The 20,656-nt window shown below is 43.9% G+C and overlaps 1 protein-coding gene across 1 annotated transcript in view; it reads left to right on the top strand.

The window, feature by feature from the left end:
* SEMA3D (semaphorin 3D) overlaps positions 1–20,656 on the top strand; it is a 380,678-nt gene that overhangs the window by 336,342 nt on the left and 23,680 nt on the right. Inside the window, exons 16-17 of the mRNA XM_086919762.1 lie at positions 5,131–5,198; positions 18,946–19,085. Coding sequence (XP_086775888.1) covers positions 5,131–5,198; positions 18,946–19,085 — 208 coding nt within the window. The remainder of the gene's footprint in view (positions 1–5,130; positions 5,199–18,945; positions 19,086–20,656) is intronic.

A 20,656-nucleotide genomic window follows, 5' to 3' on the forward strand; every position in this document is an offset into this window, starting at 1 on the left:
CCAGTTTAAAGGCATCACCCCTTGTCAGCCAGGCTGGCTTTAACCCAGTGACACAGGGAGCACAGGATCTACATCTGGGCATACCTTCAGCCACATAATCATTCAATCAATCAAAACATTTATAGAGCGCGCTACTCACCCGTGATGGTCTCAAGGCGCTGAAGGGAGGGGGTGGGGCTGCTACTGCTCGAATAGCCAGGTCTTGAGGTGCCTCCTGAAGGTGAGATGGTCCTGGATCAGTCGTAGGTGTGCGGGGAGGGAGTTCCATGTCTTTGCGGCCAGATAGGAGAACGATCTTCCTCCGGTTGTGGTTCTGCGGATCCGTGGGACGATGGCGAGGCGAGGGCGAGGCTGGCAGAGCGGAGCCGGCGGGTGGGAGTGTAGAGCGTGAGGCGGTTGTTGAGGTTTTCGGGGCCCATGTCGTGGAGAGCTTTGTGTGCGTGGGTGAGGAGCCTGAATGTGATCTTCTTGTTGACAGGAAGCCAGTGCAGGTCTCTCATGTGAGCGGAGGCGAGGGATGTCGAGGATGAGTCGTGCGGAGGCAATCTGCATGCGTTGTAGTAGTTTCTGGAGTTTGGCGGTGGTTCCTGCGTATAGGGCGTTTCCGTAGTCCAGTCGGCTAGTGATGAGGGCCTGGGTGACCGTCTTTCTGGTTTTGGTGGGGATCCACCGGAATATCTTTCGGAGCATGCGCAAGGTGTTGAAGCATGATGGTGAGACGACATTGACTTGCTTGGTCATCATGAGGGTAGAGTCCAGGATGAATCCCAGGTTGCGTGCGTTGTCCAAGGGTGTTGGTGCGGAGCCCAGTGCTGAGGGCCACCAGGAGTTGTCCCAGGCAGAGGCGGATTGTCCGAGGATGAGGACCTCAGTCTTGTCTAAGTTCAGCTTCAGGCGGCTGAGCTTCATCCATTCTGCGACGTCTTTCATTCCTTCCTGTAGGTTTGTTTTGGCAATGGCTGGGTCTTTGGTGAGGGAGAGTATCAGCTGGATGTCATCGGCGTAGGAGATGATGTTGATGTTGTGTTTGCGTGCGATGGCGGCGAGGGGGCTCATGTAGATATTGAAGAGCGTTGGGCTGAGCGAGGATCCTTGGGGTACGCCGCAGATGATTTTGGTGGGAGGGAGGCGGACTCTCTGGGTTCTGTCGGAGAGGAACGAGGTGATCCAGTACAGGGCCTTTCCTTGGATTCCATCGTTGAAGAGGCGTGTTATTAGGGTGTGATGGAATACGGTGTCGAAGGCTGGCGAGAGGTCCAGGAGGATGAGGGCGGTTGTTTCTCCGTTGTCCATCACGGTCCTGATGTCATCGGTGGCTGCGATGAGGGCGGTCTTGGTGCTGTGGTTGGCTCGAAAACCGGGCTAGAAAGGGTCGAGCGAGTTGTTTGTCTCGAGAAAAGCAGTCAGCTGTTTATTGACGGTCTTCTCGATGACCTCGGCCGGAAAGGGAAGAAGAGAGATGGGGCGGAAGTTCTTGAGGTCTTTGGGGTCTGCTGTGGGTTTCTTCAGAAGGGCATTGATTTCTGCATACGTCCAGCTCTCGGGGAAAGTGGCTGACGCGAACGAGATGTTTATGACATTCCGGAGATGGGGTGCGATGATGGTGTCAGCTTTGTTGAAGATATGATGGGGGCATGGGTCCGAGGGGGAACCGGAGTGGATGGAGTTCATGACGGAGGTGGTTTCTTCAGTGCTGATGGGGGTCCAGGTGCTAAGGGTGGTGGTGGGGGTTGTTGGTTCAGTTACTGGAGGCGGAGTCTGGGGTCCGAAGCTGTCATGTATATCTGCGATCTTTCGGTGGAGGAACGTGGCGAGGGAGTTGCGATGGTGTGATGTCGTTGTTGCTGGCACTGGGGATGGAGAGTTCTTTGACAATGTTGAAGAGTTCCTTGCAGTTGTGGGTGTTGTTGTCTAGTCACTCTTTGAATGATGTCCTTTTGGTGGTGCGGATCAGCTGGTGGTGTTTGCGGGTGGCGGTCTTGAGGGCTGTCATGTTTTCTGTAGTCTGTTCGTGGCGGCAGGTTTTTTCGAGGGTTCGGCAGTACTTCTTTGAGGGCGTCTGTGAACCATGGAGTTTTCCTGTAGCCGGTCATGCCTGGGGGTTCTTCAGAGGTGCGAGTTTGTCGGCGCAGTTGGTGATCCACTGTGCGAGGTTGTGGGCTGCATCGTTGGTTTCAGCGGTGTTTGTTGGTGGGTTCTGGCTCAGCGATGAGAGGAGCTGGTCTGTGGTGATTTTGCTCCAGTGTTTGTGGGGGATTTGTTGCGTGAGGTGGTGGGATGTATTCTTTTTGAAGGTGAAGTGGATGCATCTGTGGTCGGTCCAGTGTAGTCCGGAGGAGTGGCTGAAGGAGACGTGGTTGCTGGCGGAGAAGATGGGGTCGAGCGTGTGGCCAGCGATGTGGGTTGGGGTGTTCACCAGTTGTTTGAGTCCGAGGTTGGCGAGGTTGTCGAGTAGGGTGGTGGTGTTGTTGTTGCTGTTTTTCTCCAGGAGGAAGTTATGGTCTCCTAGGAGTATGTATTCTGGTGAGGCTAGGGCGTGCGGGCTGGTGAAGTCGGCCATGGTTTCACTGAATTGCGTGCATGGGCCCGGGGGTCTGTAGATGAGTGTTCCTCTAAGGGTGGTCTTGGGGTCGGTGTGAATCTGGAAGTGTAGGTGTTCGGCGGCGGAGAGTGTGTCTTCGGTGATGGTCGTGATGTTGATGGTGTTCCTGTAGACGATGGCGATTCCTCCCCCGGTTTGGTTGACGCGGTCCTTCTGGGTGATTTTGTAGCCGCCCGCGATGGCTATGGCGATGTCGGGGGCCGAGGAGGCGTTCATCCAGGTTTCCGTGAGGAAGGCGACAACTGGTGCTGTTGTGTCGAGGAGGTCCCAGACTTCGACAGCGTGCTTGTGGATGGAGCAACATCGCGAAATAAAATGATGGACTGAGTGTTGAAAGGTTTCAAACACTCACCCTCATTCACAGGTCTGGGTTTAATCCATTAATATTTTGCTCGCCAGGTTACCCCATTTTGCACCCAGCCTTATGCAAATCAGTCTTGACCCTGATCACCATGGGAACAGTTCAGCTCGAATTGCCAGGCCAGGTCCTCCCTGGACCAGAATTCTATTTATACACATTGAACCACTTGGGTAAGCATGAATGCCCTAGGACTCAAGGACATAACAACAGGAAAAGATTAAAATGGCACAATGCTACAAGAGATTGTTTGCCTATTGTATACAGTTACTCTACCTTTAATTTAATATGCATATTGTAAAAAGGAGTCAATTCTTAACAACTTTCCCCAAAAATAGATGATTCAGTATTTGAGATAATTTCTCTCCAAATGTATTCATCCTAATCTCAGGCGCCATGGCACCCTAAATTGGGGAAAAGGGCACTTCTTGACTCAGTAAAAACAAATCCAAAACACATATTTAAATGCTGTGTAAATTATACCTAAACTTACTGAGGAATGAAAGGGAAGGTTGGGCATTGCAGCTATGTTCAGAATTGCAAGAGCCATCACAGTGCAAGATTAGCTGCGCATTTTGATATGTTGTTGTACATGGGATAAAAGAATTGCCCAAAATACATATTGAAGTAGACAAATGGTTTGCACATTTTTCTGCTCTCTGTTTATGATCCATTTGGCCTCATCAGTGGGTGATACAGACTTTGAGGCAGGGAGAATGAAGACTTTATGCCCCGGTGATGCAACGTAGGACTCCTTTGCACGAAGATTCCAGAAAAGTGGCAGTGCCCCTGGGCTTGATAAGATGCAGACTTATCTTTGTAAATTGGAATCCCCTAACTGGACCACTTCCTTAACTCTCATGGTGAACATAGTACAAAGTGATAAAGTACATTCTACTTAGGTAAAGGTAAATTGGTCAAGTCTTTATAAATGAACGTTGTGCCAATCTATCTAAGTGGTCCCTCAACTGTGGGACGCGCTACCAGAAAACCTACGTAAGGAACCTATCCTTCTACCATTCAGGGAAAAACTTAAGGCACTTCTTTTTACTGAAGCTTGGGGCACAACATAGGCCAAGACTGGGAGTGCGTACATGCTGATGGTTGGGGAGGTTTAGTCTCTCTCTCATAGCGCTAAGGGACCTGTAGGTGAATATGCGCTCACTAAGCCCCAGTTAACATAACAAATATAGACTAATTAGCCTAACAGATAACACCCAAGTAATTCCTGGCTGAATGTTACTACATCTCATTGAAGTCTAAGAAAATAATTCCTCACTGCCAAGCAGAAATTTGAAAACGCATCAGCAACATTGATTGAGTGTTTAGATTTCATCTATTCATTGATCAACAGACATAGCTCAAGAATGAATGAGTTGATGTGGTTTTCGAGGACTTAATGTCTGCAACTGGTCGTGGGCTGCTTTATGTGCAATTGGTATTCCAACGAAAATACTCAAATCTTAATCTGGCTGCACACAACTATGTTAAAATGCATTCGGTGACAGCCAGTGGTGGATTTGACCCCCCACCTTGTTAACCCTGTTTTAATAGAGTGGTGGGGTGGCTTGGTAACTGTACAAATGAAACACCCTTATTAGGAGGACATAAGATCTCTATCTCATTGTTTTTTTTATGAAAACGTTCTTGTATTTTGCAATCCGATTAGAATCTAGAACCTACTTGGTAGGTACCAGAACTATTGTAATTAACAGGGATTAATTATTATTTTAATTAATTTATGAACTTTAACCCCACAAGAATGTTGATGGAAAATAAACCTTGAAAACCTTTGCTCTGGTTCGTTTCTTGTAATATGACTATCGGGGGTCAGGTGCAGCTACAAATTAAAACAAGGATTAATTCATTGGCTTTTTCACACCTAGGGGAATTGCCTATGTCTCTCTTGCGCCCAAAGTTGGTAACTTAGTGCACGTTTTTTCAATTCACAAAGTGAATCTCCACCATTTTTCCTTTGACAATTAAACATTGTGTTTACTTATTATCATACATTAAAACAATTCACGCGCTCGCCAAGTGGAATGCAGGTCACCTCATTCTGAATTCAGACAAATGTGTTCTTTGTGATTTATGGGCCGCTGAAAAGTATTTAATCTGTGAATCATTTTTCTGCATTTGCAAGACTAATGCCATGTAAATTACCTTTTAGGAGAGCCAGGAGACAAGATGTAAAATATGGTGACCCTAACACACAGTGCTGGGACATAGAAGAAGACAGTAAGCATTTTAAACGTCTCGCTATCATAGAAACATGTTATAAATTGCATAAAACTATTTTTAAAAAGCCATGCACCCCGAACAGAATTGTGTCTAGCAAACAGATGTACACCATGGAAAGATCATCTTTTAATTAATTGCCATTCTTTCCTTCAAACTTTGCACTATTGATTGTTATAAGCATTTTTTTCTGGATATGCACAGGGCTTGCCATGCACTCACACGACAGAACCCACTTCAGTCCTGTCTCATGAACAGGACGTGGAACACAAATGAAATAATATCTTTCAGTTGTAAGATGTATACCTTTTGGATCATGGTAGTTGAGGCAGACTTTCAGCACATTTACTGTAAAAAAATCATTTTTTTTTGACAAACAGTGCAACATGACTTTAGGTCAGTAGTCAATGACCCCAGAATTCTGCTGGTTTCACAAATAATAAGCCCGCAATGTTATACATTGTAATTTAGATATCAGACAAGTGGACACTTTCCGGAATACCAATTTTGTAGGTGCATCCTTTTTCTAAGGGGCCATTTCCTCATTTTCCTTGTCACATTGCATATGTAACTTAGGACAACCACTTTGTCCTAATACATGCTCCCATATATAGGACAATTGACCCCAATGACATAGAAGGAAGACAAAGCCAAAGGTCCCACTTTTCCACTAGTCCCGAATAATCTTTGCAAATGGTTGTGCCATTCAGTTCAGAAGAGCCCAGGAAGGTGGGTGCATTAATAGTCTTAAGGTGGCCAGCGTAGGAGGCAAAACATAGTCTCAGTTGCGTAAGGCATTAGTGGTTTTTCCCTATTTCATAATGTTAGCGACTAAAGTGACAGTGCACTGCCTCCTGGTCCGTTTTCTTACATGTCATCACAAATCTCACGTATAGCAATGCATCTGATCATTGTCTATTGAGAAAAGTTAATGAAAGTAAATAAGATGATGCTGCAGAATGCATGTCGTAGATGTTTACAACCGCATATCCCCACAACAGGAAGATTAGAACTCCGTGACGACTGTGGACTCAAACAGAGCTACTGCCCTAGTCACTGGGGCGTTAGTTTGTTTAGAAATAGTGAGTCTTTCCAATAATTCATATGTAATGATGTAAGTAAAACTTATGTAACGAAAAAAGATAACCAGTCTCCTTCCTTGTACCAAAATATTCCTTTACAAGACTATTAAGCCTTTCGATTACTATGTTCATCAATCGTCTTATGTCAGTTTTCTTCCTTTTTCCCACCCCACCACCTACCCCCAAGTACATATCAATCTAGCTATTTTGGCAAAGATTTGTAGCAGTTTCAGCTGTTTTACAGATGCCAGCTAATGGTATGTTCTCTAGGAAAGCCATTGAAGTCCCTTTCTTGTGAGTGGAACTTTGTATGTGAGAATGGGCAGGGACCTCTTAGCTTTAGCGTAACAAGTTTAGATGCACTTACCTAGCCAACATGCAACCCCTACCTTGGAAATGGCATGCCACATTTGTGGGTTAGAGTAGGACATGAACATATGTTGTGTCTTATATAAAAGTTTTGTTCTGTCAATCTAGTACATTAATGCCCTTTTGACAACTAAAGTATGTAGGGCGTGGTCTGCTACAGATTCTGGATGTGGAAAGTGTACTGGTAACTCAATTGGCTGACCATCATGGGGAGACATTTATGGTTGGCTCTGAGAACCACCCTATTGTGACGAACCTGACAGAAAGTTTACTCCAAGGTAAGAGCGTGTATCTCACTGACTCATCTGAGGGACTTCATGGTTACAAGCAGCGACGGCTCGTGGAGGGAGTTACGGTGGGGCAGGAGGGTGGGGAGGGGGAGGGGCAGGGCGGAGGTTGCTAAAAACCGGCATATGGATAATTGCAGGTAAGTAAACAATTTAATTAATAAAACGAATTTCGTAGTGCGCCTTGCATCGCAAAATGTAATGCAGTGCGAGCTACGAAATTCGTTTTATTAATTAAATTGTTTACTTACCTGCAATTATCCATATGCCGGTTTTTAGCAACCTCCACCCTGCCCCTCCCCCTCCCCACCCTCCTGCCCCACCGTAACTCCCTCCACGAGCCGTCGCTGGTTACAAGGCAAGCTACTTTCCATGAAAGACACTGCACCAGGCAACAGTGGAGTGGTTCAAAAGCAGGTCCCACACGCCTAGTAATCACAATGCTGAGATTCCACACCAGAGCAGTAGACGTCCTGGGTGGGATAACTCTCTCAAATGCTTCCATGAAGGCCGTAATTACTGGTACTCTGAAGAGAGAAGTATGTTGCCTATTCTGCAGGTATGCAACCAGATGTAACTGAATGGAAGTATAGGCTATGCCTGATTGGTGAAGATGGAAAAGGTAACAGACAATGTCTTGTACCAACAGTGTATGTGAAGTGGTATGTTCGAGGAGACAGTCGTGTACAAAGCGTTTCCATTTGGCTGCATCACAGGCCCTGGTAATAGGTCTTTGTGCTTTACGAAGAATAAACATTCACTCCTCTGAGAGGTTGACATAACCAAGCTCCAAGACCTGATATGATCGAGGAGACTGTAGTGTACAAACCATTTCCATTTGGCTGCATCACAAGCCCTGGTAATAGGTATTTGTGCTTTGCAAAGAATAAACATACACTCCTCTGAGAGGTTGATATAACCAAATTCCAAGACCTCAGTAGCCAAATCACAAGGTTGAGCTGCTGAGTATTGGGATGTTGGAATGTACTGTAGTTTTGTGTGAGAAGGTCCTGCCTTTTGGGGAGCTACTTGTGGGGAACTGGAGAGAGCTCTAGGAGAGTGGAGAACCATCGCTGGGGCACTTGGTTGGAGCCACTATGATGAGGGCAATGGATGTCTGTTTCAGCCTGAGCACTACAAACTGTAGATGTGAGAGAGGCAGAAAAGCATAGGCACATATCCCTGAGCAGTTAATTTGTAGTGTATTGCTAATGGAATGTGGTTGTGGTAGCCTGGTGGTGAAGTTTTGCGATTTTGCATTTTTGGTTGTGGTGAACAGACCTATTGAAGGAAAACCCCACTGCCGGAAGTAAGGGTGCAGAGTCCAGGGGTTGGATTCTCATTTGTCTACTTGTTGAAGCATCCTGCTGAGCAGATCTGCAGAGTTGTTGTCCAGGTCTTGAATGTATTGTATGCTCAGATAAACCTTGTGATGTATTACCCACGACCAGAAGGTGTTAGATGAAGTGGACAGCTAGGGTACGTAGGTGCCCATCCTTGCTCCTGTAAGTAAAACATGGCTGTGGTGCTGTCCGTCTAGACTAACATGACTTTTTTTGCAAATGAGAGGAAGGAATGCTCTGGGAGCAAGCTGTACAGCCATCAACTCCAGGTGGTCGATGTAAAGACCCTGCTGAGCGGACATCCACAAGCCCTGTACTGTATGTACTCCCCCATCTGACTGGGGTCTCGAAAAGGATGTCCCAGCAACAAGTAGTTTGCAATGAATATAGCCCCATATCAACACTGGGGAGGCAATATATTCCACTCCTCCAGCGGAATTAGTGGAATTACGGCCACTCTGCGTTACGCTTCTAACATGGAGTTCCAGCCAAATTCTGCCGAACCTTCGCATGGCAGAGTTTTTTCTCATGTGTGGCTCAGAATTGCTAAGTTGGTGAGCGCAAGCAAGATTTGGCATCCCCTAGTGCGATTTCCATTCGGTAGGAGGGCCCCCAATGAGATTTCTCCAACAAGGCGGTCATAACTGTTTTTGGTCAGACTGATGCTTGAGCTGAAAATCTACTCGAGTTGCAGCGAAATCAACTTGAGAAGCTGAGCCCTCTGGTGCACTGCGTGGTGCTATTCATGCTGATTTTTCAGCATATAATGAGCTCAAGGTGCCAAACCACAGTGCGAGTAGCTCAATGTGGCTATTTCCACCCATTTGCTTAATTCCGTGGAATCTTGTGGAGTTTTTTTGTAACTCTGCTGAATTTGGCAGTGTGAAACTCCACGAGATCTGTCAAGGGCTAATGAACAATAAATCTTCCCATAGATCCTCCGCCTGAGATCACTGTGTCGCTAGGCACGGCTATAAGCCACTCCACCTCGTGTCTCGAAAAGAGTTTTTAAAACAAAAACAGTTGCATGCGTTAGAGCCCAACATTACAAGGCAGGAAAATGCACAGCATGTGAATGTATAGCACTGCATGCCACGAACAGATGCTTACAGGATAAGTAACATTCGTTTCTATACTTTAAAATGGGCATACCTTATGTCCTGCCATATTGCATCACTTTGTTTTGCATCACACAATGTCTTTGCCATCTTAAAGGTATAACAGATATGTTTTCAAGATGGCTAGTCACTGCTATTGGCTTTGCCTATTCTGGCACATTTTAAAAGCACCTGAGACTGGCAAAGTCAATAGTGGCAGCCTCACAGAGTGGTAGAGAGGCGACATGGAGGGAGAGGGAGCTTGTGGTGTTCAGAGAGGCAGGAGAGGTGGATGAGTTATGTTATGTTATGTTATGTTATGAGCATTTATTATGCGCACAGCTGCTCCAGCAAAGGAGCGTCCTGGCGCCCGACAAGGTAACAACATAACACAGCTTAAAAAGGGCAAACTAAAGGGAAGACGAATTTAAGGAAATAGAAAGGTCTTAGCGGCCCTACGAAATGAGAACAGATCACCAAGGGCACGTATCTCTAAAGGCAGGGAATTCCACAAGGCCGCAGCACGTACTCGAAATGAGCGGCCGCCAGCACGGCTACGCTTGAACCGGGGGACTACTGCAAGTTCAAGGTCCGATGAACGTAGAGAGCGGACCGGAACATAGGGAGACAAGAGATTCAGAAGGATCTGGGCAGGAGAGCTGGAGCAGGAGTGGAGGGATAAGTGAAAAAGGTCATAGAGAGGACACCATACCAAGTTGCAGCAGTGTTCAGCATAGTACACTAGGAGAGAGGAAGGGAGGTGAGTGACCTGGTTAGGGAGGGTCATGGAGCAAGGGAAAAATCATGATATGGCTCTGTGTTCAGAAAGAGTCATAAAAATGAGCGGGAAATGCACTCCAATGCAAGTGAGATGGCAAATGAGAAAATGGGAAAAAAACAAGTCAATGATATCAGCTTTGGAAGAACGCAACATTTCCAGACAAATGTGAGGATAAAGGAGAACTCCTTCAGGGGTGAGAAACAAAAGAATAGATGGGAAAGTCATCCGGTAAAGAACAGGGATCTGAGACCGGCAAAAAACATCCAGCCATACGCAAAGGTCTGATCCATTTCCCAGTTTGCTTAATAGTGTATACTATGCTTCCTGAGGCAGTGGTTAGGTTAAAGATTTTGAAGTAAGCTGTAGAAAGACGACCAAATAGTGCACTCTCTGAGGAAGATGTACAAACACAGAGACATCTACTTTAATGTAAAATACTACCATGTGAGGTAATAAACCTGTGAGTTCAGATTTGGGGCCTGAGTGTTCTGCTTTTTTTGAAAAAACATAATTTACATACAGAACCTCAGCAAACTGAACTTATTCACAGACATTGTGGTCATCTAAGGATTGTGCACTATGAAATTCCGCATTATGATTTTTAATAGTATAACTTTAAATGTGACCACCACTGTTTCACCAGAATACATTTAGGCGTAAATAATATAGTAAGGGGAATTGGGGTCCTGTACTTTTACTCTGGAGCACAGAATACATGCCAATTTGGGCATTCACAAGCATTTTCTAAAAAAATTCTCATCAGGAAATACACCTTAAAATTTGGGAAAGTGCCTACACAGGGTGAGATTATCAAGAGAAGAAGCCTCTATTCACTTAAAATGGTATATGTCTTTCTCCATAGAAATGATTGCCTGTGATGAAACAAAATGCTAAAATAAGTAAATATTAAGAAGTTAATTTCCTCATGATTGACTCATGATGCAGATTTTCCACTTTGGCCCCAGCCCTTATATATGAGTCAGATAGCACAGAATCATGAGTCATATCTAGTCAGGTAGAGCAGAAATGCTGCATGGAGTTTTGCTGTTCCTGATCCTGACTAAGGTGATGTTCCTACATCATGTTTTTACAGGCATTGCACACCAGATTCGATTTTAGCAGGCAGTAATTCCACCCATTTCCCTTGAGCTTTGGCTGCATCAGCATCCAAGCTTCGGCTGCATCAGCATCCAAGCTTCTTTATCCATTTTTTGACTTGTGGATTCCCATTTTAGATTTGTTCTTACCCCTCACTCCTGACGCACCATACCCCATCCCCATCCCATACAGAGGCCGCAGCATACATTTACCAACTGCTCAAACCAGGTGGCAGATGTAGGCATTATACCCCCACAGAATTGTGAATTCTGTGTGGTTGTATGACTGGTAAAGCTAGAGGCACATAGTTATCCCCCATTCCATGAGGTTTAACTGGTAATTGCATGATACTGCTGCATGGTAACATACAATTTTCATTCGAAGTTTGCACCCCTGTGCAACTGCTAAGCACGGCCTTAGTGGAACATTCACACATTTGCATTTTGACCTGTAGTGGTGCACTAGAATTGTTATCTCTATGGAGATCTGATGCCTGATAACATTCACCAAAGTCATACGGTCTGTGGAATTGTCTGACTAATATATCTCTGTTAGAAATTACCATCTATTGCAAGGCAGTCCCTCAGATCTTTCCCTTTCTGTTCATGAACCCCTTTTTTGCTGTCCATATGACTCTGCAAACTTTCCTCCTGCAAACCAGTGGCAAAGTGCCTGTGCTCTCCCATTAAAATTGACAGATTCCTAATTAGCACATTTTATTTACTTATAAGTCCCTACTCTATTGTACGACATGTATATTGGGCCTGTAAATTAAATGTTATTAGTGGACTGCATAACTTATTGTGCCACTCACAAAAGAGCATCATAAAACATGTCTCCAGGCCTGGCCTTCAAGCCTGGGTATGCAGCTGTAATCCCCCTGCCAAAGTTGTTTTCACTGTATCAACGCTGCCACTACCACTGGAAAATACTGGGGCACAAAATAGCAACATTTTAATGCTTAATTTCAGTTTCATAGCATCTAGAAATGACTCATTTTAGTAGTAATTTAAAATCAGACTTAATGATAAAGTTAGGTTTTATATTACTATTTTAGATTTGTCACTTTTTGAAAGTTGTCAGATCTCTCTCTGCCTATGCTAAAGGGGCCTTGCTGCCAGTGTCCCGTGTTATCTGACTGTTGAATGGCTTCCCTCTGGCGAGATTGCATCTAGACAGTGAACGAAAGGCTTGGTTGTGGTGAGGTGTCTAGGCACAGCCCCTTCCAGAGATTCAAAGGGCCTTTTTCTGTCACTGTCAGATGTAGGTGACTCCTGAGCCTGCCCTTTCTAGTGTCCTGCTAGCCAGCTTGACTTCAAACCCAGTGGGAAGGGGGAGCTTCCCCAAAATTGGTTTAGAGTGACCACAAGGGAGGGTTTGCCCATTTCCATAGCCTCACCTCTGAGTGGGAACAGGGAGGTCAGACCAGAGGAAGAAGGGTTCTACTATGTTGATTTTAGAGAAAGGGGGATGCTGTGGGATAGCTTGCAGTAAAATACACAAGAAGAGTTGCAAAAGTGTGTAGGATCACCCAGGAACTTCTACCCCTTTGGTTAGGGTTTGGCCAGGATTTGTCTCCACCCACATGCTGGCAATGGGCATAAATGTTGCACTCCTTCAGAATGCACCTAAACCTGTGAGAATCAGAAGAAGGACTGTCCTGTTGTGAGAAGAACCTGAATGAGTAATGGGCCTGCTTTACTTGAACCAAGAACTCCTGAAGTTACTGTGGGGACAGGACAAGCTTCCAGAGGTGTTTTCCAGCAAATACCCAGCTGAGTATACAAAATGGACCTGCCATGGATCCAGATGCTTGCCTCTGTTGGACTGAATCATAACCCAAAAATGGAATCCCCAAGGTCTTGCACCCTTAGCTGGTGTCAGAGTGTGTACTCATCCTGTCCCCAAACCGCAAGATCTGGGACTTACAAACTTTTTGTCAACTTTCTGCCTTGAGGACCTTCGGAAACCAGGACCTCCATCAAAGCCACAGCTGCCAAATCACCTGCCAGCCCCAGCTCGCTGGTTTGCACCGCTGAAGGAGATCAGACTTCCAGAAAAGTTTAAAATATTGAACTTTAGAGGCCTTCTTCAGGACTGATGCTGAGCAGCCTCCAGGTGAAATTTCGGACTTCCTGGACACATACTTTGTATTTTGCCTCCTCAGAGCATTCCAGTCATAGTCAACAACCATACAAGGACCCATCCCTTCAGCAACCCACAGTCATTGAGCCCTACTTCAGATTCAGTTTGCATCTTGCCAGGCCGAAGACTCCCCGCTGACTACTTTTTTTTTCCACCAAACTTTTTATGTCAGAAGGTAAACTCTCTACCAAGAACTTGGTCTCTGTATCTGAGCCATTCTCCATCACTGTCAGCCTTAACTTTTGACTTTGAACCAGTCCAGCATAACCAGATAACTTCAGTTGTTGCTTTGTGCTTTTTCGGGCAATCGTTCATTAAAAGTGAAATGAATGAATGAAAGGTAATTTCTCTGGTTTCACCTATTGGAGCTTTGACATTTTGGTGTCATTCTATGTATTAGAATTGACACTCCATGTCTAAGTTGGTTTGCAGTTTTTCATGTGTTGTGTTTTCACTTTATCAACTTGTGAGTATTGCATAAATACTTTACATGTTGTATTTAAGTAAAGCATAACTCTTTTGTGCTAAGCTTCCACATGGTTAAGCACAGGTTTAGTAGGTGTTTTTGATGTTCACACTGACAAGGCTTGTGCATAATATTGTAGGTGCTGTCTCACCTCTCTCAACTAATATTCAAATTTCTTACAATTTCCATATAGAGTCTAATAAGGTGACCCATTGTTTGATGTGACAGTATCAGGGCCTTCTGGCTAGTCTATTAAGGGTCCTGTGTAGGTACGTTTTTTGCTTTTTTTACAAGTGACTTTTGTCTATACTCTGTGTAAGCAAGGAGGGGCTATCAGGGCAAAGTTCAGGATCCCAGTGCATCTATATCTCCAAGACAGAACTCCCTCCTTCTTTCCTTCTTAGCCCACTTTCCACATATCTGTGAAAACAACGAGGAACCATCAGGATACAGTCCAGCATTTGCATGCATCTGCAAATGTAAAGAATCTCTGCCTTTATAGACCTGGTTGGGTTGCTCAGTCTCCTCCATTTCTCCCTGGGAATTGAAATGATAAGTGGATGTCTTGGTCGACCATTTCCCTACTCTGCTGGTATTGGGTATATATTTTGTGTTCCTAATCCCTTCTTTCTCAACTCAGAACTAGCATGGAAATTCATAGCTCCTGAGTTTTAGCACAGACATGTAGATGTCTGCTGGGCACATACCTTAGACAAGATCTCCACATGATGTATCCAGAGTAGGAATGATGTGCTCCTTACTCAGTCCACAACTATTCACAGTACCTTAGCTAACATAATCTTCAACATACAACAAGGTGATGTATGGAATGCTTGAATTAATCTCCACCACCGGAGATGGCACATGCCACATTCCAGCCCATGTTTTTTCACCAGTCATGTGCCTCTAAATAAAGGTCCCCTATGCTAAATCAATTTGATGCTGCTCATAGGAACAGTCCATTCTGTCTGCCAGGTACACACACACACAAAGGACACACACACATAAAGGACCACAAGCAACCCCAACTAACCCATAGCACATATGGTGTCAACAGCAATATACAGCAAGGTGATAGCATTAGAGCATAATCAAAATTCCCTTTGTGACTGGTGTAGGGAGCGTATATGTAGTGCATGGAAAATCCAAATGAAGAGGTTTTTTTAGGCATAGATCTTGGGTTATGGGATCTGAGCCAGAAATATGGACCAACTTTGGCTTTGATGCAAATTCAGCTTAAATTCTACCTTGATTGTTATCACAAAGTGGGTTGACAGGTCAGGCCTGCTGCTGTTGTGCCTTCTTGTTATGTGAGTCTTCAGTGTATTTTACGTGAACATTTTTAATGCTTCCAGCACAAAGTCAAACCACCTGCATGTATCAGTCACAGTAACTGTGAGCCATCAGTATGTGAAATTGCCAATGACCAGATGAGTGTCACATACTAACTTGATCATTGATACATGGTTTGAGCTTAAAAGCTCTTCAAGTCAACAGGTAGAACACTAACCCTAAAGTACATCTTAAAAACTTCCATTCTGGGACTGTATTATTTTGACAGGTTTCTGAATGATCCCATTGATTAACATTGAATATTTCTTGTCAGATTTATTGGGGACATTTTAATAAAGTTCCATGTTAACCTTTATGTTAACATGTTGAAAAATCTCCGATGGATCTAAACTTTGCCTTATCAATTTTACTGTTTTACTTAAAATGGAGTGTGATAATTTAAATTCTTCATTTCTTCATTGTCTTCACTTGCACTGCTATAGCTTCTCACACGTGTATGAGGATTTCCTCAATGCTCTGTTCCTCCTACCAACGATCAACCATGTACTGTCACCTATACTGCTTGCAGTACAGGCCGTTCCCTGCCAGACTTGTTTTTATTGGATGTACGTCAGTACAGCACGATCAAAATGATTGCAGTACTTTACGACGCAGCCATTACAACGCAAGTCGTTACTACGACTTGCGTTGGAGGGCGCTGGATTGTGGATAAGTTTAATTTTCTATTCCAACTCCAGCCCACGTAACAGTAGGGAAGGTGTTCGAATAGAAAATCGAACTATTCCTTTACCAAGAGTGCCCTCCAGTGCAAGTCGTAGTAATGACTTGCGTTGTAATGGCAGTGTTGTAAAGGACGCGCAGTGTAAACACTGCGTCGTAAAGGTTGTTTACCGTTTTTATCAGTGCCCAATTGTGAGGTTGGTGCTGTTTCCATGCAGTGATTGATGAATATAATTACCACTATGTCACTCTAAGATAACTCTCTGTAAGAATTGAGAAGGTACAAAGTTAACAGAGAATTATTGTCGGTTGTAATTGTCCATGTTGACCAATTGGTTATAAATGGGATATTCTGAGTTATTGGAACACCTATGGGCCTCATTTGTGCATAATGGATCTTAAATGTTACTGTTTTTTCTACCATTGAAATCTTGCATGAGTTGTTCTATCACAATTGCATTCAAGAAATGTCACCCAAAAGCTGTGCAAATCAAGTAAGCCTATCTGTATTATTTGTTTCTAAAATCTCTATGTCGTTCATTGTACTGGTGTTTGAATGCATTGCTATCTCACTTGCAAAAAGATGCAGCCCTTATTGGTGCTGTTGAAATGTCCCAGATGTTTAGAAGTAAGCTCTCACAGTTTATTCCTGGAGCAAGCCTGGCTCCTATTGATGGTTGGCAGTGTGTGATTATATATGGCCTGTATGAGAAACCTTTGCGGATGTGCTTCAGGCTGGTCTGTGGGACAGAAGAGAGCCATATTTCTAGAGTACCCCATTCTTTATACGTGCATTCCCCAATTGATCTTAGGCATTTGGTTGATTTTGGAAATATACAAGTGTTTTTATAGAGGCTTCCTTAGGTCAAGGCGTTGCTTTAGCCATCGGGGGAGGCAAGGTTAAGACAGTAGGGGTAAATCGCGGAGGCTTTTTTGCTCCAGAGAATTCCAGGTCATATGAAGTATTTTAATTGGGACAAGGAAGAGTTTGAGTCTGCTTACAGCAGTCAAGCCCCGTGGGCACATGCATCTAGGGCCATATTACCAAGATGTGCGTTAAAAAACGCACATCGCACATTTCCCTATCGCCGGCTATCGCCGGATTTTATCGCCGTGTTACCGTATCATTATCAATGCGCAACACGTAGGCAATATTAAATCCGGCGATAGCCGGCGATAGGGAACATTAGCACGTGAAAACAAGCGTTGTTGTTACTCGCTAATGTGTGCCTTGATAATATGGGGGGGTGATTCAGCTGTATGATCCACACCCCATGTTATCAATGCCTAACACCTGATCAAAGCAGGCGTTGGGAGACCTGCGATAAACGAGTTTATCACAGGTCTCCTTCTCCCAACGCCTGCCTTGGTAATAGGGTGTTACCACCTCCAACCACATTTTACATGTGGTTGGACGTGGGAACGCCCACTTTGCATGTCATTAGCGATGTTTCTCGCTGACATGCAAAGTGGGCTTGAGGCAGGCGTTAGCATGCTCTTGTTAATAGGGCGATACTTCACCTTGGTAATATGGCCCACAGTTCTGGAGTCTTTTCTAATTTCAGGGAAAGTTACCAATGAACAGAGCAGAATGCCACTGAAGGTGCCTAGGGGTCTAGGGTGTGCATGGACCCACGTGATCAAAGATGTGTCCTTGACACATCACACAAACAGATTAATCAAGAAGAGGTAGAAAGAAAATATGAAGACTTGTGGATTCTTTGGATGTGTATGAGCAAACAATAGTAGAAAGTCTGCCTGTGAGGCTCTGATTGGTTTAGGAAAACCATTTTTCGGGAGACTGTGGAAGGATGCACATTATCACAAAAGATACGATCTAGATACCCACACATTGTTTGAACATTGAACACTGATAACTGAACTCTGATAAGTGAATTACTGTTTAAAATCCGATGAGTGATTTTTCATGGGCTTGCTAATGTGAACACCTCCCCAGAAGCGCTTTTTCTTATCTTAATGAATTTTTAGGAATAATTAGAATTTGAATCTAACTAGGATGATGTTGTTTGATTGATACGCATGCATTTTACTCTCCATAAACATGTTAACACCTACATATTAAGCTTTTCATTTTGTGCTTTTCAATCTAAGTAAGAACATTTTGTAGTCAGACATTATTTTCTAAAAATAAGAATGTTTTAATGCAAAAAATCTGATTGTTACTTTTTATTTTATAGTTCTCATAAATAACTCTTGTGATTCAATTAACAAGTTTTTGTCAAAATCCTATTGTATTGGGTATAGCAATGTGCATTGTATTTATCTTTTCGGAGTATTTTAAGTCTGGGTATTTATTTCTCTATTGTACTACCTCATTGTTCTAGGAAAATATGTAGACGTTTCCATACATTTACTGACTGCAATGGATTGTACATATGTGCAATAACTATCATTACATATTGTACATGCCATCCTTAGGAAAACTACTCAGTGTGGGCAGAGAACTCCGCTCCGCCCGCGGAGTATGTAGAGATTTGACAACTCCGCGTTCCGTGAAGAATGCAGAGTAGGCAAATCTCTGCACACTCCGCGGTGGAGCGACGTTGACCAGCCCTCCGCCTCCAACCCCCCAAATAAGAATTAAATAAATGTACAATATAAGTAAAATAATAAACACCTTGCCTGCAGCGTCCCCTGCCGTCCTCCTCTTCCTCTGCGTTTCATGGTGATCTGCCATGCACATTCCTTGCGAGAAATGCGTGGGTGCGCGTGCATTCGCTGATCACCGTGAAACATAGAGGAAGAGGAGGACGGCAGCCTGGGGACGCCCTTTACTTTTAATGTATATTCATTTAATTCTTACTAGGGGGTGGAGTGCGGGCGCCAGAGCCGAGTTTGTCCCCACTCCGTGGACCTCCGCGTAGAGCCGCCCCCGCCAGCTCTGCCCAAGGTTAAAAACTACCAATATTCCAGTGTAGAACCAAAGTACTTAAATTATCATGAAACAGGATGGTAATTGTCTTTCTTGCAAATAGTTGTAGCACTGTTAAATTGCTATTTAAATTAGTTTACGATGATTCTTCCTTGTCACATTTTTATTTTCAGAACATAACCATATTGCTGCTGATGAAAAGAAGATTTTTGGGGTTGAATTCAATTCCATATTTTTGGAATGTATTCCAAAGTCGCAACAAGCTACTGTACAATGGTTTATTCAGCGTTCAGGGGAAGAGCACCAAGAAGAGGTAAATCTTTTCTGCAATGTTCAAAGCAGTCATCAACCAGTCTCCCTAATTCATTTATGCTGCGATTTGGTGTTCATGTGCTTGATTCGGAAATAATTTAGTGAAATACTACTATCCTTGTTAGGAAAGTGACATAAGACATATGTTTGTGAGCGTGTCTGTGAAAATAGTCGACCTGCCTATAATCTACTGTCATGTGCATTATCTGAAAATAGGCCCAGGAATTCTTTATTCCTTCCTCGCAGTGCTGGCCCTCCAAAAAAACTAAAAATCCCTTCCCAACAAATGTTTCTATTTTTCTAGTGAGAAATGCAATTTAATCCAGAATATAAAGAACATTCCAGAGTTCAGCCTCTCTTACCTATCTAGAGACTTTACCTAGTAACTCTTGTGGGAGGACAACCATCTTAACTATGGTAGTGCCTACCCCAAGCATCTGCAGAAGGTAACACAAAATCACGATCGCTAAAATGTATTTTCTCTGCGCCTTTCACTGTGGATTCCAAAGTGAAATTGGTAGAAGCTCCATAGGCCCACAACACCCACCAATTTGCTGATAGGGTCTTGCACCTCCAAACCCCATCTGAGGCCCATGTCCTGCCCGCTGTGTAAGGGCCCAGTCCATCAGTCAGAAGAGGGATGCATCCAAATAAAATTAACCAGATCTGGGGCAGAACCTCTTACACATATGCTGACATCAGGTCGAAAGGCTCCACTCCTATTATTCTTGGCGACTAGAATCTATAAAATGTTTTACCTTTGCAGCTGCGTCTATGGAAAGTGAACTCTATAATAGTATAACTCTACGAGACAGAATATACACTTCAAAAACGATGTTTTAATGAACAACATTTAATTCACATTTCTAGTTTTAATTTAAACAGGACCTTTTTAATAGAGAAACTTTCTTTAAAGCGCCAATATACCGTTAGCGTACACTTATCTTTAAACTTCTTCATCACATTTTGTTTGTTACTGTCAACAGGAGTCCCTTTCCATGAATGATCCAATTCTCTACCATTGGATGGTGGTCAGTGGTGGTGATTGTGCACTGCGCACAAGGCTGGTCGCAACATAACTACATTTACATTCATGTTGCGTGATGACATTTAAGAAAGTGCAACCTCGTAAGACGAAACGGCATAGTTGAGTATGATATCCTCCAGGATCTATACATCAGCTCTGCGAATCCTTGTCTCCAGGAGAAAAATTTCCCTTGCGCGCAGAAGAGGCTGTAGACATTCAGGAAATTTTGTGTCAGTGGCGGTTACTTACTTCCAAATAATGATCAAACAGCTCATAGCTGTTTCTGGGTGCTAAACATGGCTTTAAGTAGGCTGGGTCTCACCGGTGCTGAGAACTGGTCTCTGTCGGGCTCGATTTTGTGCCATGGCACAGGCGGTCCTTTTTTTCCGTGACAGCAGGAACATCTATGTGTGAGTGCTCACACTGCTCACTTCTCACTAGTGGAGAAGTTACGGCATGACGTCATGCCAGGCAAACGTTGTAGCGGAAGGGAAATCCTTTAAAGAGAGTAATTTTATCTCTCGATTTCCATTCTCTTTTTGAAA

This window comes from Lissotriton vulgaris, chromosome 1_1, assembly GCF_964263255.1.
Source record: "Lissotriton vulgaris chromosome 1_1, aLisVul1.2, whole genome shotgun sequence".
In the NCBI taxonomy this organism is placed as follows: Eukaryota; Metazoa; Chordata; class Amphibia; order Caudata; family Salamandridae; genus Lissotriton; species Lissotriton vulgaris.